Source organism: Pristiophorus japonicus, chromosome 20 (assembly GCF_044704955.1).
Source record: "Pristiophorus japonicus isolate sPriJap1 chromosome 20, sPriJap1.hap1, whole genome shotgun sequence".
Classification (NCBI taxonomy): domain Eukaryota; kingdom Metazoa; phylum Chordata; class Chondrichthyes; family Pristiophoridae; genus Pristiophorus; species Pristiophorus japonicus.
Genome location: NC_091996.1, coordinates 91,222,310 through 91,246,276, shown reverse-complemented (window position 1 = coordinate 91,246,276; position 23,967 = coordinate 91,222,310). Strand labels below are relative to the sequence as shown.

At 52.2% G+C, this 23,967-nt stretch overlaps 1 protein-coding gene across 1 annotated transcript in view; it reads right to left on the bottom strand.

The window, feature by feature from the left end:
* Positions 1–23,967, bottom strand: part of LOC139233005 (polyunsaturated fatty acid 5-lipoxygenase-like) — a 52,333-nt gene that overhangs the window by 5,070 nt on the left and 23,296 nt on the right. The window contains exons 8-12 of the mRNA XM_070863514.1: positions 13,143–13,346; positions 11,313–11,399; positions 8,575–8,744; positions 5,686–5,807; positions 2,891–2,991 (exon numbers count right to left, since the gene is read on the bottom strand). Of these exons, the coding sequence (XP_070719615.1) occupies positions 2,891–2,991; positions 5,686–5,807; positions 8,575–8,744; positions 11,313–11,399; positions 13,143–13,346 (684 nt within the window). The remainder of the gene's footprint in view (positions 1–2,890; positions 2,992–5,685; positions 5,808–8,574; positions 8,745–11,312; positions 11,400–13,142; positions 13,347–23,967) is intronic.

Genomic DNA, 23,967 nt, shown 5'->3' with positions numbered 1-23,967 from the left:
ACGTAGCCCCTACTACTAGGAGGATCAAGGGGTATGGTGAGAAAGCAGGAATGGGGTCCTGAAGTTGCATGTTCAGCCATGAACTCATTGAATGGCGGTGCAGGCTAGAAGGGCTGAATGGCCTACTCCTGCACCTATTTTCTATGTTTCTATGTTTCTATGTTTCTATCATTTAATCTCTCCTGCCTTCCGCCCTATCACAGACCTTCCCTTTTGTTCGTTCCTCCCCTCCCTGCTTTCCCCAGCATCCGTACTTGCTTAAAACCTGGTACACCTTCTGAAGGGTCGATAACCAGAAGGCACGCAGTTATGGTGATTGGCAAGTGAACCAGAGCTGGCACGAGGAGAAGCTTTATTCATCATCAACGTAGGCAGTCCCTCGAATCGAGGATGACTCGCTTCCATGTCAAAAAGTTCACAGGGGTTTCAATGAAGGACCTAAATTTCCAGATCCCGAACTACATCCTGAAGGGCGGAAGATGCCTGTGGGTGGATTTTTTTAACGTGGGGTGGCCGTTGCACACCAGCCACCACACGGGCTTGACAGAGCGAGGTCTTGGTCCAGTGGCAAGGGTTAACCAGGACGACTGGAGACCAGCTCTGCTGCACGGACCGAGTGCGCCCACATATCGCACAGTGTGGGCTGGGCCCGTGCTGCCCCCTGGGCCCCTCGCCTCTTCTGGGCCCCAAACTCTCGCCTCTCCTGGGCCCAGGTCACGTCCGTCTACAATCTCTCCCCGCTCCTTCGCCCCCGACAGCGCCGCTTCTGATGTGCCTGCCCGCGCTCCAATCACCGACCTGGATCTTGGTGACGTCCCTCTTCGCTGCCGTTGCTCTCCTGCTCCAGCACGCGCTGCTTCCTGGAGCGGCGGGCCTCTATACTGCTCCCTCCGCTCCGCGGCCTGCTCCCATGGTGCTCGCAGGCCGGGGGCCATGCGGACTGCATTGTTATTAGGCAGCGAGTGGTTAGCTTCTGGAACGCACTGCCTGATAGGGTGGTGGAAACAGATTCAATAGCAGCCTACAAAAGGTTATTGGATAAATACTTGAAGGAGAAAAAAAATTGCAGGATTACGGGGAAAGAGCGGGGGAGAGGGACTGACTGGGTTCACTCTTCGAAAGTTCCGACACAGAATCGATGGGCCGAATGGCCTCCTTTGGTGCTGTACTAATCTATGTTGGCTGCCCCGACCTGTGTGAGAACACCACCACAGGTCGGGGCTATAAATAGAGCTGGAGCACCAGGCCCTGGGACATCGTGGGCGGAGGTGCGGCGAATGAGGGTACGGGGGCCCAGAAGAGTCGAGGTCCCGGGGCAGCACGGGCCCAGCCCACACTGTGCGATATGTGCGCGCACGGGGTCCATGCAGCAGAGCTGGTCTCCAGTCGTCCTGGTTAACCCTTGCCACTGGACCCAAGACCTCGCTCTGTCAAGCCCCGTGTGGTGGCTGGTGTGCAACGGTCTCCCCACGTTAAAAAAATCCACCCACAGGCATCTTCCACCCTTCAGGGCGTAGCTCGGGATCTGGAATATTAGGTCCTTCATTGAAACACCTGTGGACTGTTGTGGAAGCAAGTCATCCTCATTCGAGGGACCGCCTGTGATGGTGACTATTCTATGATTCCAGCTCTTAACTTTTCCCAGTTTTGACGAAAAGTCAAAACGTTAACGAGAGAGAAACGTTAACTCTGTTTCTCTCTCCGCAGCCGCTGCCCGACCTGTTGAGTGTTTCCAGCATTTGATGCTTGTTGCAACATAGCAACACTATCTTGTATCCAGACATGTTTACTGCTTGTACTATTACATATGATGTGCCACCAGAGGGCACTACTGTGGGAAACTTGTACACCAGCTGTATGGTCACTAAGGTGTGCCACCAGAGGGCACTGCAGTGGGAGACTTGTAGGTTACCTGTACAGGTGTGCCAGGCCCAGTATAAAAGGCAGACCACCAGGTGTGATCGTGACTCTGGAGTTATATTAAATGGACAAAGGTCACTACAGTTCAAGTGCAATACATTGCCTCGTCATTATCAGAGCATCTAAAGACATAACAAACACATTGGCCTGCAGGGAACAGTAGGGTCAGGGAGTGCGGGTTCCTTATCGTTCATGGTCTGTTTGACTGCGTTCAATGTGCTCTCTGGCTGTTCGCTAGTAACTGCAGCCTGGTCCTGTGCAGAACAGACGACAGAGAACATTGAGATCTCTTCTCCTTGTCCACCATGTGTGTGTAATTTCTTAAACACATGGGCCTGGAAATCCCGGCCCCCTACCCCCTGGGTCCATACTGAGTGTCTACGGACCCCGGGAAGGCTTTCGCAAAAGCCGGCACGCTGAAAAATCCGGCTTTTCCGATCTGTCAAGCTCCAACTTTGACGCATCCCTCCGGCGCTCCAACACATATCGGGGAGCGAGGACATTTGCAAGGGTATGTTCAAGAGGGCCGAATTTGAGGAGCGCAGGCATCTCGGAGCGGGGGGGGGGGGGAGGTTGTGAGGCTGGAGGAGGTTGCAGAGATAGAGGGAGGGGGCGAGGGACATGGCGGGATTTGTAAACAAGGATGGGAATGTTGAAATCGAGGCGTTGCTGAACCCCCACTCTCTCGCTCTGCCTCCTTGTCTCTCTCTCTCCCTATTGGAAAGCCGGCATGCGTGAATGTTTGGGGTCAATACCTTTGAGCTCAATTGCGATGTTTCCAGAGTTCTAGCACTCAATAAGTAGGCTCACTTAGGAACAATGCTCGCTTGAGTGAGGAGCCCAAGGACTGCCAGCGTCTATGGGATTGTAAGTCGCTCCTTGAGGAGAGGAAGGGGAGGAAAGAGCAGGAGATACTCATTAACTCAACAACAAAGCTGTACAGAGTGCCAGAGGGATGTGGGAGCATTACCTGTCCGTTATTTACCGCTGCGTGCTGGCTGCTGCAGGTGAAGATCACCATGGTGAGGAATTTGCTGAGCTCAAACCTGGTACTCAACGATGTCGGCATTCCTAAAAAAAAATGGACACACTTTGACTGGATATAAAAGCAGGGAAGTCTTGCTACAGTTATACAGGATATTGGTGAGGCCACACCTGGAATACTGCGTGCAGTTTTGGTTTCAATATTTATGAGAGGATATACTTGCTGTGGAGGCAGTTCAGAGAAGGTTCACTCGGTTGATTCCGGAGATGAGGGGGTTGACTTATGAGGAAAGGTTGAGTAGGTTGGGCCTCTACTCATTGGAATTCAGAAGAATGAGAGGTGATCTTATTGAAACATATAAGATTATGAGGGGGCTTGACAAGGTGGATGCAAAGAGGATGTTTCCACTGATGGGGGAGACTAGAACTAGAGGGCATGGTTTTAGAATAAGGGGCTGCCCATTTAAAACAGAGATGAGGAGGAATTTCTGCTCTCTGAGGGTTGTAAATCTGTGGAATTCGCTGCCTCAGAGAGCTGTGGAAGCTGGAACATTGAATAAATTTAAGACAGAAATAGACAGTTTCTTAACCGATAACAGGATAAGGGGTTATGGGGAGCGGGCAGGGAAGTGGAGCTGAGTACATGATCGGATCAGCCATGATCGGATTGAATGGCGGAGTCGGCTCGAGGGGCCATATGACCTACTCCTGCACCTATTTCTTATGTTCTTAACTATCTGGGTTGGGAGCGCTGAGTGAAGGAGATGTTTTCGGAATGTCCCTCACCTCTATGAGGTCAAAAAGAAGAAAACCCTCCCTCAATATCCACAAGAACATAAGAAATCGGAGCAGGAGTCGGCCATTCGGCCCCCTCGAGCCTGCTCTGCCACTCAATGAGATCACGGCTGATCTTTGACCTCAACTCCACTTTCCCACCTGAGCCGCATAGCCCTCGATCCCGCCAGTGTCCCATCGAACCATGGGGCAGTGTGAAGTTATCCGGTTTGGTAGAAAAAGCAAAAAAGCAGAATATTTTTTGAATGGTGAGAGATTGGGAAGTGTTGGTGTTCAGAGGGACCTGGGTGTCCTTGGACACGAATCATAGAAAGTTAACGTGCAGGTACACCAAGCAATTAGGAAAGCAAATGGTATGTTAGACTCTAATCCCTTTGTAACAAAACCGAAGAGTAAAGAAGTCTTACTACAATTATACATTGGTGAGGCTATACCTGGAGTTCTGGGCTCCTTACCTAATAAAAGACACACTGGCCTTCGAGGGAGATCAACCAAGGTTCACTGGACTGTTTCCTGGGATGAGGGGGTTGCCCTATGAGGAGAGATTGAGGAGACTAGGCCGATATTCCCCAGAGTTTAGACGAATGAGAAGTGATTAAATTGAAACATATAACATTCTGAAGGGGCTTGAGAAAGTGCTCCCCCTGCCTGGGGAATCTAGAACCAGGGGTCACAGTCTGAGAGTAAGGGCCGAGATGAGGAGAAATGTATTCACTCAGAGGGTGGTGAAATTGCAATTCTCTACCCCAGAGGGCTGTGGGTGCTCAGTCGTTGAGTATATTCAAGAGGTCGATAATTTGGGGGAAATTAAGGGATTTGGGGATAGTGCGGGAAGGTGGAGTCGAGGCCGATGATCAGCCATGATCTTATTGAATGGCGGAGCAGGCTCGAGGGGCCGAATGGCCGACTCCTGCTCCTAATTCTTATGTTCTTATGAACTCTCCCGCCCAAGGGAGGACAATCCAGTGATGTTTGAGGTGTGATAACAGATCATTGAATAATGAGGGGGTTTGATAGAGCAAGGAGGGGAAAACTGTGACCTCTGTCAAGTGTCTCCGCAAGATCCTACAAATCCCCTGGGAGGACAGATGCACCAACGTTAGCGTCCTCGACCAGGCCAACATCCCCAGCATCGAAGCACTGACCACACTTGACCCGCTCCGCTGGGCGGGGCCACATCGTCCGCATGCCGGACACGAGACTCCCCAAAGCAAGCGCTCGACTCGGAACTCCTACATGGCAAGCGAGCCCCAGGTGGGCAGAGGAGACGTTTCAAGGACACTCGCAAAGCCTCCTTGATAAAATGCAGCATCCCCACTTGGGAATCCCTGGCCAAAGATGGCCCTAAGTGGAGGAAGAGCATCCTGGAGGGCGCTGAGCACCTCGAGTCTCGTCGCCGAGAGCATGCAGAACACAAGCGCAGGCAGCGGAAGGAGCGTGCGGCAAACCACACTCCTCACCCACCCTTTCCCTCAACCACTGTCTGTCCCACCTGTGACGGGGGCTGTGGTTCTCGTATTGGACTGTTCAGTCACCTAAGAACTCACTTTTAGAGTGGAAGCAAGTCTTCCTCGATTTCGAGGGACTGCCTAATGATGATGATGGTGTTGGCAACCACAGGTCATAGATTTAAAATCATTGGTGAAAGGACCAGAGGAGAAATTAGGTGAAATTTCTTCACCCAGAGGGTTGGTAGGCTGTAGAAGGCACTGCCTCAAAGACTGCTGGAATCAAATGCCACAGGAACTTTCAAAAGGCAATTGGAAATTTGTTTGAAGAGGACGAATTTCCGGAGCTATGGGGAGAAAGCTGGAGGTGCAGGACTAATTGGACAGATCTTTCACAGAGCCAGCACAGCACAGCGGGCCAAATGGCCTCCTTCTGTGCTGTACGATTCGATGATTCTATGATATCCTAGAAAGAAACCTGGTCACGAGGCTCCTGGAAAGGTACGGGTTACATTAGCAGCGGTCTTTGCTCACTCACCTGTGTTTTTAAGGTCTTGCAATCCAACTTCAATGAGGTCCTTAATCCAGGCCTGAAGCTCAGGATCATCTTTTACTTCCTGGTCAGTCTGATAGTAGAGCCTCACAATGTCGGTGACAAATCTGAAAGTCACATTCAGATGTGTTAAGGATCAGTCATGAGTACAACAACACTTTACACGCTGCATACAGATCTCAGTTCTTCTACAATTCATTCCAGGGTTATGGGCATTAATGGAAAGGCCAGCATTGATTCACAATCCTTAGTTTCCCTGAGGAGCCGTCTGCTTGGGCTACAGTAGACCGGGTGGTCGAGGTGCTCCCACAATCCTGTTAGGTCGGGAGAGTTCCAGGATTTTGACCCACCGAAAACGAAGGAAGGACCGATGTATGTCCCAAGTCGGGATGGTGTGTGACTTGGAAGGGAACCTAGAGGTGTTGCTATGCCCTTGTCCTTTGAGGTGGTAGATGTTATGTCTGTAATGCACTTATGAATGACTCCACGAGGCAATGTGTTGTACTCAAACTGTAGTGACCTTGATCCTTTATTCGTAACTCCAGAGTGAGGCACAAGCAGGGTGGGCAGCCTCTTATACTGGGCCCAGCACACCTATGCAGGTGACCCTCAGGTCTCCCACCGCAGTGCCCTCTGGTGGACAGACTCTGCCACAGGAGCAGGAAACGCCGTCTCCACCAGTTGCACCCTCTAGTGGTGCCAGCATAGTATAGACACAGTGTAAACCTTATTGATAATACATCAGATAACAAGTCTCCATCTTATGCAACTATACAGTGACTACACAGAGAGTAGATCTATAGTCTGCATATATAACAGTAAAGGTCGCTAGTTTGGGGGATGCTGTTGAAAGAAGTCTTGGCGAGTTGCTGCAGCACATCTACCATCATTATCATCATAGGCTGTCCCTCGAAATCGAGGAAGACTTGCTTCCACTCTAAAAGCGAGTTCTCAGCTGACTGAACAGTCCAATATGGGAATTACAGTCTCTGTCACAGGTGGGACAGACAGTGGTTGAAGAAAAGGGTGGGTGGGGAGTCTGGTTTGCCGCACGCTCCTTCCGTTGCCTGCACTTGTTTTCTGTCTGCTCTCGGGGACGAGACTCGAGGTGCTCAGCGCCCTCCCGGATGCTCTTCCTCCACTGTGGGCGATCTTGGGCCAGTTCCCAGGTACCGCTGGGGGTGTTACACTTTACCCTTGGTTGTCCTTGAAGCATTTCCTCTGGCCACACTCGACCAGCTCCGTTGGGCAGGCCACATTGTCCGCATGCCCGACCCGAGACTCCCTAAGCAAGTGCTCCACTCGGAGTGCACCCTGTAAATAGTGGAGGGATGGGCATTTGTGACAAATAGATGAGGTGTCAATCATGCCGATGTCTTTGTCCTGGATGATGTCAAGCTTCTTGAGTGTTGCTGGAGCTACACCTATCCAGTCAAGTGGAGAGTATTCCACGATAAGAATACTCTCTACTTATCAACAAGGGCAGACATTGACGACGAGATTCAACACCGCCTCCAGTGCAGCCTTTGGCCACCTGAGGAAAAGAGTGTTCAAAGATCAGGCCCTCAAATCTGACACCAAGCTCATGGTCTACAGGGCTGTAGTAATACCCGCCCTCCTGTATGGCTCAGAGACATGGACCATGTACAGTAGACACCTCAAGCGCTGGAGGAATACCACCAACGATGTCTCCGCAAGATTCTGCAAATTCCCTGGGAGGACAGACGCACCAACGTTAGCGTCCTCGACCAGGCCAACATCCCCGGCATCGAAGCACTGACCACACTCGATCAGCTCCGCTGGGCGGACCACATTGTTCGCACGCCAGACACGAGACTCCCAAAGCAAGTGCTCTACTCGGAAGTCCTTCACGGCAAGCCAGCCCCAGGTGGGCAGAGGAAACGCTACAAGGACACCCTCAAAGCCTCCCTGACAAAAGTGCAACATCCCCACCGACACCTGGGAGTCCCTGGCCAAAGACTAGTCCCGCCCTAAGTGGAGGAAGTGCATCCGGGAGGGCGCTGAGCACCTCGAGTCTCGTCGCCGAGAGCACGCAGAAAGCAAGCGCAGGCAGCGGAAGGAGCGTGCGGCAAACCTGCCCCACCCACCCCTTCCCTCAACGACTGTCTGCCCCACCTGTGACAGAGACTGTGACTCTCATATTGGACTGTTCAGTCACCTAAGAACTCACTTTAAGAGTGGAAGCAAGCCTTCCTCGATTCCGAGGGACTGCCTGCGATGAGGAGGAACAGGAGTAGGTCATTCAGCCCCTCAACTGTATCACCATTCAATTAGCTCATGGCTGATCTGAATCTTGACTCAATTTACCTGCATTGGTTCCATATCCTTGCCGAAGAAAAATCGATCAACATCAGGTTTAAAATTTCCAATTGACCCCCTGTCTCACCAGGAGAGGGATCGAGATCTCTACTACCCTTTGTGTGAAGTGCCTCCTGACATCAGCCCTGAAAAGCTTACACCCCCTTGTTCTGGACTCCACCCACCAGGGGAAATAGTCTCTCTCTGTCCACCCTCCTTTAATCATTTTAAACTCCTCAATTAGATCGCCCCTCTATGTCAATGCAACCGGCCCTCATAATTTAACCCTTTGAGCCCTGGTATCATTCCGGTGAAGCTGGGCTGTACCAAGGCCAATATATCCTTCACAAGGTGCGGGGCCTAGTCTGAAAAGAGTTACTCCAGATGCGCTCTAACCAGAGACTTAATGCTAGAGGAAAGTCTTGGAGAATTCAAGTTAGAGTTATTGATTATCATGGGGTTTGAATTATGACAGAAAGCATTGCCTATACAGTGGGTCCTGGGAGCTTTCCGCTCACAAACACCTCACTAGAAGGACCCTAATTTATCGCTTACTTGTGAATCGCAGACCATATCTGCAGGCCATCATCTTTATAATAATAGCCCTTTAGTTCCTGGACGCCACGCTGTTGCAGGTTGTCTGGGAGACACAACGATTGGTAGGTGATGGCTAGGAACTCTCTCTGGGATAGCAAAAGGTGACCCTTGGGTCCGACAGCAAACATCTTTGGAAAAAAGAAAAGAGGCAATTAAAACCTACTTGTTGATGACAACAGATCAGACTTGTGGGCGTAGCCTATAGGCCTCCAAACAGTAGCTACGCAATTGGGACGGAGTGTAAATCAAGAAATAATGGAGGCTTGCAATAAAGGAACGGCAATAATAATAGGCAATTTTAACCTTCATATTGATTGGTCAAAGCAAATTGGCCAGGGTAGCCTTGAGGAAGAGTTCATAGAGTGTATCTGAGATAGTTTCCTTGAACAGTATGTTGTAGAACCAACCAGGGGACAGGCTATCTTAGATCTGGTACTGTGTAATGAGACAGGATTAATAAATAAGAATATAAGAAATAGGAGCAGGAGTAGGTCGTAAGGCCCCTCAAGCCTGCTCCGCCATTCAATAAGATCATGGCTGATCTGATCATGGACTCAGCTCCACTTCCCTGCCCCCTCCCCATAACCCCTTATCCCCTTATCGTTTAAGAAACTGTCTATTTCTGTCTTAAATTTATTCCATGTCCCGGCTTCCACAGCTCTCTGAGGCAGTGAATTCCACAGATTCACAACCCTCTGAGAGAAGAAATTTCTCATCTCAGTTCTAAATGGGCAGCCCCTTATTCCAAGATCATGCCCCCTAGTTCTAGTCTCCCCCACCAGTGGAAACATCCTCTCTGCATCCACCTTGTCAAATGATCTCCTAGTAAAGGATCCTCTCGGAATGAGTGACCATAACATGGTTGAATTTCAAATTCAGTTGGAGGATGAGAAAGTTGGTTCTCAAACCAGTGTCCTAAGCCTAAATAAAGGAGACTACAAAGGTATGAGGGCAGAGCTGGCTAAAGTGGACTGGGAAAATAGATTAAAGTGTGGGACGGTCGATGAGCAGTGGCAAACATTTAAGGAGACATTTCATAACTCACAACAAAAATATATCCCAATTAGGAGGAAAGACTGTAAGAGAAGGGATAACAATCCATGGCTAACTGAGGAAATAAGGGGTGGTATCAAGTTGAAAACAATGGCATACGATGTGGCCAAGACTAGTGGGAGGCCAGAGGATTGGGAAACTTTTAAAAGCCAGCAAAGAACGACTAAAAAAAATGATAGAGAGGGAAGATAGATTATGAAAGTAAACTAGCACAAAATACAACAACAGATCGTAAGGGTTTCTACAGGTACATACAGACTTTCGGGACCTGGAATATCAGGTTATTCATTGAAATACCTGTGAACTCATCCCTTTTTTGCAATGGAAGCAAGTCATCCTCGATACAAGGGAGCCGCTATGATGATGATGATGCTGTCTGTGGGAGCTTGCTGTGCGTAAATTGGCTGCCGTGTTACGGCAGTAAATACACTTCAAAAGTACTTCATTGGCTGTGAAGCGCTTTGTGATCTCCTGAGGCCAGAGGTGAGACTGCAAGCGGATTAAGCTCTGGCTGACACACCATTTCGTTCAGCCCCGAGCACAGACAACTTAATGACATCACGTTGGCCTCATTTACATGCAACCACACACAACCTGGCTGGAGCATGCCGCAGCATTGCAATTCCCATCGGACAAAGCGAGACATGTGTGGGGATTCCACAAAGCAAATGGCAGAAAGAAAAATCAAAGAGCAAGTTATTATTTAAGTGGAGAAAGATTGCAAAGTGCCGCAGTACAGCGGGACCTGGGGGTACTTGTGCATGAAACACAAAAGGTTAGTATGCAGGTACAGCAAGTGATCAGGAAGGCCAATGGAACCTTGGCCTTTATTGCAAAGGGGATGGAGTATAAACGCAGGGAAGTCTTACTACAGCTTTACAGGGGGTTGGTGAGGCCACACCTGGAATACTGCGTGTTGGTTTCCATATTTACGAAAGGATACGCTTGCTTTGGAGGCAGTTCAGAGAAGGTTCACTCGGTTGATTCCGGAGATGAGGATAGGTTGAGGAGGTTGGGCCCCTACTCAATTGGAATTCAGAAGAATGAGAGGTGATCTTATTGAAACGTATAAGATTATGAGGGGGCTTGACAAGGTGGATGCAGAGAGGATGTTTCCACTGATGGGGGAGACTAGAACTAGAGGGCGTAATCTTAGAATAAGGGGCCGCCCATTTAAAACTGAGATGAGGAGGAATTTCTTCTCTCAGAGGGTTGTAAATCTGTGGAATTCGCTGCCTCAGAGAGCTGTGGAAGCTGGGACATTGAATAATTTTAAGGCAGAGATAGCCAGTTTCTTAACTGATAAGAGAATAAGGGGTTATGGGGAGCGGGCAGGGAAGTGGAGCTGAGTCCATGATCGGATCAGCCATGATCGTATTAAATGGCGGAGCAGGCTCGAGGGACTGTATGGCCTACTCCTGCTCCTATTTCTTATGTTCTTATGTAAATCTCCACCCAATATTCACCTAAAAATCGGACACTGCTGATCAGAAAACCAACCAACCCTTGTGTGCTCGAAATCAAAGCACTTTCACAAACCCGCATTAATATCCTTCACCTTAACGAGCAGAAAAATGAATTGAAATGACATTTAGCATGCAAAAGAGGAGATGGAGCAGAGATTCTGTAAAAACAAGACTCACATTGTCAGTCACTCCACTTGTAGCTGTCAGCCTAACTCTGCTCTCAGTATTTATCTGTATCGTGTATCGCGTGTGAGGAATCAGAAGCTGAAAGATAAAGAGAGATCAGTGAGATAACGTGACTCGTCCTGAACAATCAAACCAAGGGAAGGAACACAGCGGAGTTCAAGTAAATTCATGGCACAACTTCAGAACATAACAGGAGCAGGAGTCGGCCATTCAGCCCCTCGAGCCTGCTCCGCCATTCAATAAGATCATGGCTGATCTTCGACCTCAACTCCACTTTCCCGCCCGATCCCTCGATGCCCTTACTATCCAACAATCTATCGATCTCAGCCTTGAATATACTCAACGACTGAGCCTCCACAGCCCTCTGGGGCAGAGAATTCCAAAGATTCACCACCCTCTGAGTGAAGAAATTCCTCCTCATCTCAGTCCTAAATGGCTGACCCCTTATCCTGAGACTGTGACCCCTGGTTCTCGACACTCCAGACAGGGGGAAACATCCTCCCTGCACCTACCCTGTGAAGCCCCCTTCATAATTTTACACATTTTAATGAGATCTCCTCTCATTTTTCTAAACTCTAGGGAACAGAGGCCCTTTCTACTCAGTCTCTCCTCATAGGACAATCCCCCCATCCCACAAATAAATCTGGTGAACCTTTGTGGCACTCCCTTTATGAAAGGATATACTTCGGTAAGCAGACCAAACTGTATAGAGTAATCCAGGTGCCGTCTCACCAAGACGCTATATAATTGCAGTAAGACATCTTTACTCTTATAGTCCAATCCTTTTACCAGTGACAGTGTGTGTGTCAGTGTGTGTGTCAGTGAATGTGTGTGTGAGTGTGTGTGTGTGTGTGTCGGTGTGTGTGAATGTGTGTCGGTGGGGGTGTTGCATTTTATCAAAGAGGCTTTGAGGGTATCCTTGATAAAGTGCAATATCCCCACCGACACCTGGGAGTCCCTGGGCCAAAGACCAGTCCGCCCCAAGTGGAGGAAGAGCATCCGGGAGGGCGCTGAGCACCTCGAGTCTCGTCGCCGAGAGTGTGCAGAAACCAAGCGCAGGCAGCGGAAGGAGCGTGCGGCAAACCAGACTCCCTGCCCACCCTTTCCCTCAACCACTATCTGTCCCACCGCTGTGACAGAGACTGTAATTCCTGTTTTGGACTGTTCAGTCATCTAAGAACCCATTTTAAGAGTGGAAGCAAGTCTTCCTCGATTTCGAGGGATTGCCTATGATGATGATGTATGTGTGTCAGTGAATGTGTGTGTGTGTGTGTGTGTGTGTGTGTGTGTATAGGGGGTGTTGTATATGCAGGCTATAGATATACTCTCTGTGTAGTCACTGTATAGTTGCATAAGATGGAGACTTGTTATCTGATAGTACTATCAATAATGTTTACACTGTGTATATACTATGCTGGCACCACTAGAGGGTGCAACTGGTGGAGACCGGGGTTTCCTGTCCCTGTGGCAGAGGCTGTCCACCAGAGGGCACTGCGGTGGAAGACCTGAGGGTCACCTGTATAGGTGTGCAGGGCCCAGTATAAAAGGCTGCCCACCATGCTTGTGCCTCACTCTGGAGTTACGAATAAAGGACCAAGCTCACTACAGTTTGAGTACAACACATTGCCTCGTGGAGTCATTCATAAGTGCATTACAGACATAACAGGGGGCCTACAGATTACATCCACCAGTGACTTTTTTTCCCCTTATTATTTCTCAACTCCACCCAAACTGCGTCTCATCAGCACTGAGTTGAGTTATGCAATTTACCCCGTTCTAAATCATCCAAAACAGCAGTGCCATTCTCCCGCGTGTTCGTACCTTGTAAATGGGATGCACGGAGGGTAGTTGCCTTATGGTGGCAATGGAAAATACCTCGGCGAGTAGGTGAGTCTTCAGAAGGTGGGCGATCAAAGCAGCATGCTGACGGTCTGCACTCCGCACCCATATCTTGGCCAGCAGCCAATCGAACACACCGTCCGAGGGAAGGAAGATGGGAGTGTCTCTACCTGGGCTTTGCATCAGCTGTAAGAGAGTCGCAAGTAAGGTTAATATGGAGCACGTCCAACGATAGGTATTCAGCTCACTTTTATACTTGGGTTCGACGAGATCCAACACCGCCTCCAGTGCGCCAGTGCAGCCTTCGGCCGCCTGAAGAAAAGAGTGTTTGAAGACCAGGCCCTCAAATCTGTCGCCAAGCTCATGGTCTACAGGGCTGTAGTGATACCCGCCCTCCTGTGTGGCTCAGAGACATGGACCATGTACAGTACACCTCAAGTCACTGGAGAAATATCACCAATGATGTCTCCGCAGGATCCTACAAATCCCCTGGGAGGACAGACGCACCAACATTAGAGTCCTCGACCAGGCCAACATCCCCAGCATCGAAGCACTGACCACACTTGACCAGCTCCGCTGGGCGGGCCACATTGTCGGCATGCCTGACACGAGACTCCCAAAGCAAGCGCTCTACTCGGAACTCCTTCGCGGCAAATGAGCCAAAGGTGGGCAGAGGAAACGTTACAAGGGCACCCTCAAAGCCTCCCTGATAAAGTGCAACATCCCCACCGACACCTGGGAGTCCCTGGCCAAAGACCAGTTCGCCCTAAGTGGAGGAAGTGCATCCAGGAGGGCGCTGAGCACCACGAGTCTCGTCGCCGAGAGCATGCCGAAAACAAGCGCAGGCAGCGGAAGGAGCGTGCAGCAAACCTGTCCCACCCTCCCCTTCCCTCAACGACTATCTGTCCCAGCTGTGACCGGGACTGTGGTTCTCGTATTGGACTGTTCAGCCACCTAAGGACTCATTGTTAGAGTGGAAGCAAGTCTTCCTCGATTCCGAGGGACTGCCTATGATGATGATACCTGGGCTCGCATCCAAAATGGATCTGTGGGATGAAGGTGTTCTCCCACTGCAGATTCTAAGGGCTATCCCTCAACCAATATCACTAAAAACAAATTATCTGGGTCATTACCACATTGCTGATTGTGGGAGCTTGCTGTGCGCTAATTGGCCGCTGCTTTTCCTACATTAAAACAACTTCAAAAAGTACTTCATTGGCTGTAGATTAATTGGATTAGATTCAGACCTGTAACTCACTCCCGGGTATCCATTATTCTATATATATATATATATATATATATATAACCCTACATTACAACAGTGACTACACTTCAGAAAGTACTTCATTGGCTGGAAAGCACTTTGGGATGTCATGAAAGGCGCTATAGAAATGCAAATCTTTCTTTTCATGGGCGAAGTGTGTCTGGGGCGATCTCGAACCGGTTCCGAGGGGATCCTGGCCAATTGCCCTTTTTTGGCACTCGGGGAAATGGATAATTGATGAGCCTGGCACGATCAGGTGGTGCTCTTTTATGGCTGGGCTTCGGGGTCAGAGTTCAGGTAACATTCACGTTACATCTTGTCGTTCCCACTATGGGTGGGGGGGGCACCAGATATAGGGAAGACCACCATAACGGGACATGGTGCCAGGGAGCAAGGGGCAAAAGTGCAGAGATTTGTTCTTCTCATCATCATCGGTAGTCCCTCGAGATTGAGGAAGACTTGCTTCCACTCAAAGTGAGTTCTCAGGTGGCTGAACAGTCCAATACAGGAATTACAGTCCATGTCACAGGTGGGACAGACAGTGGTTGAGGGAAAGGGTGGGTGGGGAGTCTGGTTTGCCGCACGCTCCTTCCGCTGCCTGCGCTTGGTTTCTGCACGCTCTCGGCGACGAGACTCGAGGTGCTCAGCGCCCTCCCGGATGCACTTCCTCCACTTAGGGCGGACTGGTCTTTGGCCCGGGGACTCCCAGGTGTCAGTGGGGATGTTGCACTTTATCAGGGAGGCTTTGAGGGTGTCCTTGAAACGTTTCCTCTGCCCGCCTGGGGCTCGCTTGCCGTGTAGGTGCTCCGAGTAGAGCGCTTGCTTTGGGAGTCTTGTGTCGGTCATGCGGACAATGTGGCCCACCCAACGGAGCTGTTTTTTTTTTTCTATAGTCGCAGTGACTGGAATCTTTCAGGTCCATTGTGCGGCAACACGCAACTTAAACACAACTTGGGGGCAGAGAGGGCCGAGCACCAAATTTGTGCTCAGGGTCCCAACCCCCGTTGCATTGGGCTTCTCAACAGCAATGAAGGCCTCGGGTCTCACACCTGAATGGCTGTTTGTATACCTGTTGAACCCTATATATCCTACGTTGTTCCAGCCTGCAAAACCATCAGCAGGCCGGGGCCATTAGAGGGAGCAACGTGCGGCGATATGCCACTGCAGGAGGGCGACGGCTGTGAAGAGGGCAACTGGGATTGGATGTCACCATAACCCAGGTCGCTGATTGGAGCGTGGGCAGGTACAGCAGGAGCGGCGAGGTCGGGGCGAAGGAGCGGCGAGTGATCGCAGAGCAACGTGACCGGGGCCCGGGAGAGGCGAGAGTTTGGGCCCAGAAGAGCCGAGGGGTAGCACGGGCCCAGCCCACACTGTGCGATATGTGCGCGCACTAGGTCCGTGCAGCAGAGCTGGTCTCCAGTCGTCTTGGTTAACCCTTGCCACTGGACCAAGACCTCGCTCTGTCAAACCCGTGTGGTGGCTGATGTGCAACGGCCACCCCACGTTAAAAAAATCCACCCAAAGGCATCTTCCACCCTTCAGGATGTAGTTCGGGATCTGGAATATTAGGTCCTTCATTGAAACACCTGTGAACTCATCCCTTTTTGATGTGGAAGCAAGTCATCCTCGCTTCGAGGGACCACCTATGATGATGATGACCCTGCGCCAACAATTTGCATTTATGTAGCACCTTTAATGTAGTAAATCGTTCCAAGGCATTTTGCAGGAGCGTTATCAAAACAAAATTTGATACCGGACCACACAAGGAGTTACATGGGCAGGATGGTTGGTCAGGAAGGGACGTTTTTGAGGAGCGTCTGAAAGAGGACATTGAGGTGTAGAGCGCCAGAAAGGTTTTGGGTACAGAATTTCAGAGTTGAGGGCCCCAGGCAGCTGAAGGTACAGCCGCCAATGGACGAGTGATTAACATCGGGGAATGCGCAGGAGGCCGGAATTGGAGGAGCGCCGAGATCTCGGAGGGGTGTAGGGGTAGAGGAGGTTGCAGAGATAGGGAGGGAGCGAGGCCGTGGAGGGACTTGAAAATGAGGATGAGAGTTTTAAAACTGAGGTGTTGCCGGACCGGGAGCCAATGTAGGTCAGTGAGCACAAGGTATGATGGGTGAGCGGGACTCGGTGCGAGTTAGGACACGGGCCAGCGAGCACAGGGGGTGATGGGTGAGCGGGACTCGGTGTGAGTTAGGACACGGGGTCAGTGAGCACAGGGGGTGATGGGTGAGCGGGACTCGGTGCGAGTTCGGACACGGGTCAGCGAGCACAGTGAGTGATGGGTGAGCGGGACTCGGTGCGAGTTAGGACACGGGCCAGCGAGCACAGTGGGTGATGGGTGAGCGGGACTCGGTGCGAGTTAGGACACGGGGCAGCCAGCACAGGGGGTGATGGGTGAGCGGGACTCGGTGCGAGTTAGGACACGGGGCAGCGAGCACAGGGGATGATGGGTGAGCGGGACTCGGTGCGAGTTAGGACACGGGGCAGCGAGCACAGGGGATGATGGGTGAGCGGGACTGGGTGCGAGTTAGGACACGGGGCAGTGAGCACAGGGGGTGATGGGTGAGCGGGACTGGGTGCGAGTTAGGACACGGGTCAGCGAGCACAGTGGGTGATGGGTGAGCGGGACTGGGTGCGAGTTAGGACACGGGGCAGTGAGCACAGCGGGTGATGGGTGAGCGGGACTCGGTGCGAGTTAGGACACGGGGCAGCGAGCACAGGGGATGATGGGTGAGCGGGACTCGGTGCAAGTTAGGACACGGGTGCCCCGTGATGTGTAACTAAACAGTTGAATAACCAAAAGAAGCCATTCATATCACGGGTGTTATTCTATCTCATTTTGATGGCGCCATATCTTTATGCAATCTGAGGAATCAAACAAAGCATTATGTCTTCATCATCATCATAGGCGGTCCCTCGTATCGAGGATAACTTGCTTCCACGCAAAAAGGGATGAGTTCACAGGTGTTTCAATGAAGGACCTAATATTCCGGACCCCGAACTACATCCTGAAGGGTGGAAGATGCCTGTGCGTGGATTTTTTTTAACGTGGGGTGGCCGTTGCACACCAGCCACCACACGGGGCTTGACAGAGCTCGGTCTTGGTCCAGTGGCAAGGGTTAACCAGGACGACTGGAGACCAGCTCTGTTGCACGGACCTAGTGCGCACACATATCGCAGTGTGGGCTGGGCCCGTGCTGCCCCTGGGCCCTCGCCTCTTCTGGGCCCCGAACTCACGCCTCTCCTGGCCCCAGGCCATGTCGCTACATGATCAGTCGCCGCTCCTTCACCCCGATCTCGCCGCTCCTGCTGTCCCTGCCCACGCTCCAATCAGCGACCTGGACCTTGGTGACGTCCAATCCCAGTCGCCCTCTTCTCAGCCGTCGCTCTCCAGCACGCGCTGTACCTTGAAGCGGTACGCTCCTTTGAACAGGAAGCAGTTACATCCCTCTGAAGCCAGATTTGATACCCCAGACAATCCATCTGTATTGCATCGCCTGCCCCACATCTCACAAAGATAAAAGCGTTTGGTTACAAGTGCTGCTAATCCTGCTTATGGCCACAGTTTTAAATTGTCACAACACTTAACCCAGCTACAAATTCATATAATACGATACAATACTGAAATTAAAATCAGGGGTTGCGCAAGAGGATAGAATTGGAGGCACGCAGAGATAGGGAGGGGTGTAGGGCTGGAGGTTACAGAGATAGGGAGGGGTGTAGGGGCTGGAGGAGGTTACAGAGATAGGGAGGGGTGTAGGGCTGGAGGTTACAGAGATAGGGAGGGGTGTAGGGGCTGGAGGAGGTTACAGAGATAGGGAGGGGTGTAGGGGCTGGAGGAGGTTACAGAGAAAGGGAGGGTTGTAGGGGCTGGAGTGGTTACAGAGATAGGGAGGGGTGTAGGGGCTGGAGGAGGTTACAGAGATAGGGTGGGGTATAAGGGCTGTAGGAGGTTACAGAGATAGGGAGGGTTGTAGGAGATTACAGAATAGGGAGTGGTGTAGGGCTGGAGGAGGTGACAGAGATAGGGAGTGGTGTAGGGCTGGAAGAGGTTACAGAGATAGGGAGGGGTGTAGGGGCTGGAGAAGGTTACAGAGATAGGGAGGGGTGTAGGGGCTGGAGGGGGTTACAGAAATAGGGAGGGTTGCAAGGGGGAGGGGTTTACAGAGATAGGGATGGGTGTGGGGACTGGAGGAGGTTACAGAGATAGGAAGGAATTTGGGGGCTGTAGGAGGTTACAGAGATAGGGAGGGCTGTACGGGCTGGAAGAGGTTACAGAGATAGGGAGGGGTGTGGGGACTGGAGGAGGTTACAGAGATAGGAAGGAATTTGGGGGCTGTAGGAGGTTACAGAGATAGGGAGGGCTGTACGGGCTGGAGTAGGTTGCAGAGATAGGGAGGGTGTGGGGCTGGAGGAGATTACAGAGATAGGGAGGCGTCTAGGGCTGGAGGAGGTTACAGCGATAGGGAAGGTTGCCGGCTGGAGGAGGTTACAGAGATAGGGAGGGGTGTACGGGCTGTAGGAGGTCACACAGATAGGGAGGGGTGTAGGGCTGGAGGAGGTTACAGAGATAGGGAGTGGTGTAGGGACTGGAGGAGGTTACAGAGATAGGGAGGGGTGTAGGGGCTGGAGGAGGTTACAGAAATAGGGAGTGGTGTAGGGGCTGGAGGAGGTTACAAAGATAGGGAGGGGTGTAGGGACTGGAGGAGGTTACAGAGATAGGGAGGGGTGTAGGGGCTGTAGGAGGTTACAGAGATAGGGAGGGTTGTAGGGGCTGTAGGAGGTTACAGAAATAGGGAGTGGTGTAGGGCTGGAGGAGGTTACAGAGATAGGGAGGGGTGTAGGGCTGGAGGAGGTGACAGAGATAGGGAGTGGTGTAGGGATGGAGGAGGTTACAGAGATAGGGAGGGGTGTAGGGGCTGGAGGAGGTTAGAGATAGGGAGGGGTGTAGGGGCTGGAGGAGGTTAGAGATAGGGAGGGGTTTAGTGGGTTACAGAAATAGGGAGGGTTGCAAGGGGGAGGGGTTTACAGAGATAGGGATGGGTGTGGGGACTGGAGGAGGTTACAGAGATAGGAAGGAATTTGGGGGCTGGAGGAGGTTACAGAGATAGGGAGGGCTGTACGGGCTGGAGTAGGTTGCAGAGATAGGGAGAGTGTGGGGCTGGAGGAGGTTACAGCGATAGGGAGGGTTGCCGGCTGGAGGAGGTTACAGATATAGGGAGGGGTGTAGGGGCTGGAGGAGGTTACAGAGATAGGGAGGGGTGTAGGGGCTGGAGAAGGTTTACAGAGATAGGGAGGTGTGTAGGAGCTGGAGGAGATCACAGATAGGGAGTGGTGTAGGGGCTGGAGGAGGTTACAGAGATAGGGAGGGGTGTAGGGGCTGGAGGGTGTTACAGAGATAGGGAGTGGTGTAGGGCTGGAAGAGGTTACAGAGATAGGGAGTGGTGTAGGGGCTGGAGGAGGTTACAGAGATAGGGAGGGGTTTAGGGGCTGGAGGGGGTACAGAAATAGGGAGGGTTGCAAGGGGGAGAGGTTTACAGAGATAGGGATGGGTGTGGGGACTGGAGGAGGTTACAGAGATAGGAAGGAATTTGGGGGCTGTAGGAGGTTACAGAGATAGGGAGGGCTGTACGGGCTGGAGTAGGTTGCAGAGATAGGGAGTGTGTGGGGCTGGAGGAGATTACAGATATAGGGAGGGGTGTACGGGCTGTAGGAGGTCACACAGATAGGGAGGGTTGTAGGGCTGGAGGATGTTACAGAGATAGGGAGTGGTGTAGGGACTGGAGGAGGTTACAGAGATAGGGAGGGGTGTAGGGGCTGGAGGAGGTTACAGAAATAGGGAGTGGTGTAGGGGCTGGAGGAGGTTACAAAGATAGGGAGGGGTGTAGGGGCTGGAGGAGGTTACAGAAATAGGGAGTGGTGTAGGGGCTGGAGGAGGTTACAAAGATAGGGAGGGGTGTAGGGGCTGGAGGATGTTACAGAGATAGGGAGGGGTGTAGGGGCTGGAGGGTGTTACAGAGATACGGAGGGGTGTAGGGCTGGAGGAGGTTACAGAGATAGGGAGGGTTGTAGGGGCTGGAGGAGGTTACAGAGATAGGGACGGGTGTAGGGGCTGGAGGAGATTACAGAGATAGGGAGGGGTGTAGGGGCTGGAGGAGGTTACAGAGATAGGAAGGGGTGTAGGGGCTGGAGGAGATTACAGAGATAGGGAGGGCTGTAGGGGCTGGAGGGTGTTACAGAGATAGGGAGGCGTCTAGGGCTGGAGGAGGTTACAGCGATAGGGAGGGTTGCCGGCTGGAGGAGGTTACAGAGATAGGGAGGGGTGTACGGGCTGTAGGAGGTCACACAGATAGGGAGGGGTGTAGGGCTGGAGGAGGTTACAGAGATAGGGAGTGGTGTAGGGACTGGAGGAGGTTACAGAGATAGGGAGGGGTGTAGGGGCTGGAGGAGGTTACAGAAATAGGGAGTGGTGTAGGGGCTGGAGGAGGTTACAAAGATAGGGAGGGGTGTAGGGACTGGAGGAGGTTACAGAGATAGGGAGTGGTGTAGGGATGGAGGAGGTTACAGAGATAGGGAGGGGTGTAGGGGCTGGAGGAGGTTAGAGATAGGGAGGGGTGTAGGGGCTGGAGGAGGTTAGAGATAGGGAGGGGTTTAGTGGGTTACAGAAATAGGGAGGGTTGCAAGGGGGAGGGGTTTACAGAGATAGGGATGGGTGTGGGGACTGGAGGAGGTTACAGAGATAGGAAGGAATTTGGGGGCTGGAGGAGGTTACAGAGATAGGGAGGGCTGTACGGGCTGGAGTAGGTTGCAGAGATAGGGAGAGTGTGGGGCTGGAGGAGGTTACAGCGATAGGGAGGGTTGCCGGCTGGAGGAGGTTACAGATATAGGGAGGGGTGTAGGGGCTGGAGGAGGTTACAGAGATAGGGAGGGGTGTAGGGGCTGGAGAAGGTTACAGAGATAGGGAGGTGTGTAGGAGCTGGAGGAGATCACAGATAGGGAGTGGTGTAGGGGCTGGAGGAGGTTACAGAGATAGGGAGGGGTGTAGGGGCTGGAGGGTGTTACAGAGATAGGGAGTGGTGTAGGGCTGGAAGAGGTTACAGAGATAGGGAGTGGTGTAGGGGCTGGAGGAGGTTACAGAGATAGGGAGGGGTGTAGGGGCTGGAGGGGGTACAGAAATAGGGAGGGTTGCAAGGGGGAGAGGTTTACAGAGATAGGGATGGGTGTGGGGACTGGAGGAGGTTACAGAGATAGGAAGGAATTTGGGGGCTGTAGGAGGTTACAGAGATAGGGAGGGCTGTACGGGCTGGAGTAGGTTGCAGAGATAGGGAGTGTGTGGGGCTGGAGGAGATTACAGATATAGGGAGGGGTGTACGGGCTGTAGGAGGTCACACAGATAGGGAGGGTTGTAGGGCTGGAGGATGTTACAGAGATAGGGAGTGGTGTAGGGACTGGAGGAGGTTACAGAGATAGGGAGGGGTGTAGGGGCTGGAGGAGGTTACAGAAATAGGGAGTGGTGTAGGGGCTGGAGGAGGTTACAAAGATAGGGAGGGGTGTAGGGGCTGGAGGAGGTTACAGAAATAGGGAGTGGTGTAGGGGCTGGAGGAGGTTACAAAGATAGGGAGGGGTGTAGGGGCTGGAGGATGTTACAGAGATAGGGAGGGGTGTAGGGGCTGGAGGGTGTTACAGAGATACGGAGGGGTGTAGGGCTGGAGGAGGTTACAGAGATAGGGAGGGTTGTAGGGGCTGGAGGAGGTTACAGAGATAGGGACGGGTGTAGGGGCTGGAGGAGATTACAGAGATAGGGAGGGCTGTAGGGGCTGGAGGGTGTTACAGAGATAGGGAGGGGTGTAGGGGCTAGAGAAGGTTACAGATATAGGGAGGTGTGTAGGAGCTGGAGGAGATCACAGATAGGGAGTGGTGTAGGGGCTGGAGGAGGTTACAGAGATAGGGAGGGGTGTAGGGGCTGGACGGTGTTACAGAGATAGGGAGGGGTGTAGGGCTGGAGGGGGTTACAGAGATAAGGAGGGTGGTAGGGGCTGGAGGGGGTTACAGAGATAGGGAGGGGTGTATGGGGTTACAGAGATAGGGAGGGGTGTAGGGGCTGGAGGAGGTTACAGAGATAGGAAGGAATTTGTGGGCTGGAGGAGGTTACAGAGATAGGGAGGGTTGCCGGCTGGAGGAGGTTACAGATATAGGGAGGGGTGTATGGGCTATAGCAGGTCACACAGATAGGGAGGGGTGTAGGGCTGGAGGAGTTTACAGAGATAGGGAGGGCTGTTACAGCTGGAGGAGGTTACAGAGATAGGGAGGGGTGTAGGGGCTGGAGGAGATTACAGAGATAGGGATGGGTGTAGGGGCTGGAGGAGGTTACAGAGATAGGGAGGGTTGTAGGGGCTAGAGGAGGTTACAGAGATAGGGAGGGGTGTAGGGGCTGGAGGAAGTTACAGAGATAGGAAGGGTTGTTGGGGCTGGAGGAGGTTACAGAGATAGGTAGGGGCTGGAGGAGGTTACAGAGATAGGGAGGGGTGTAGGGGCTGTAGGAGGTTACAGAGATAGGGAGGGTTGTAGGGGCTGTAGGAGGTTACAGAGATAGGGAGGGGTGTAGGGACTGGAGGAGGTTACAGAGATAGGAATGAATTTGGGGGCTGGAGGAGGTTACAGAGATAGGGAGTGGTGTAGGGACTGGAGGAGATTACAGAGATAGGGAGGGGTGTAGGGGCTGGAGGAGATTACAGAGATCGGGATGGGTGTAGGGGCTGGAGGAAGTTACAGAGATAGGGAGGGGTGTATGGGCTATAGGAGATCACACAGATAGGGAGGGTTGTAGGGCTGGAGGAGGTTACAGAGATAGGGAGTGGTGTAGGGACTGGAGGAGGTTACAGAGATAGGGAGGGGTGTAGGGACTGGAGAAGGTTACAGAGATAGGGAGGTGTGTAGGAGCTGGAGGAGATCACAGATAGGGAGTGGTGTAGGGACTGGAGGAGGTTACAGATATAGGGAGGGGTGTAGGGGCTGGAGGGTGTTACAGAGATAGGGAGTGGTGTAGGGCAGGAAGAGGTTACAGAGATAGGGAGTGGTGTAGGGGCTGGAGGAGGTTACAGAGATAGGGAGGGGTGTAGGGGCTGGAGGGGGTTACAGAGATAGGGAGGGGTGTAGGGGCTGGAGGAGGTTAGAGATAGGGAGGGGTGTAGTGGGTTACAGAAATAGGGAGGGTTGGAAGGGGAGGGGTTTACAGAGATAGGGATGGGTGTGGGGACTGGAGGAGGTTACAGAGATAGGGAGGGCTGTACGGGCTGGAGTAGGTTGCAGAGATAGGGAGGGTGTGGGGCTGGAGGAGATTACAGATATAGGGAGGGGTGTACGGGCTGTAGGAGGTCACACAGATAGGGAGGGTTGTAGGGCTGGAGGAGGTTACAGAGATAGGGAGTGGTGTAGGGACTGGAGGAGGTTACAGAGATAGGGAGGGGTGTAGGGGCTGGAGGAGGTTACAGAGATAGGGAGGGGTGTAGGGGCTGGAGGAGATTACAGAGATAGGGA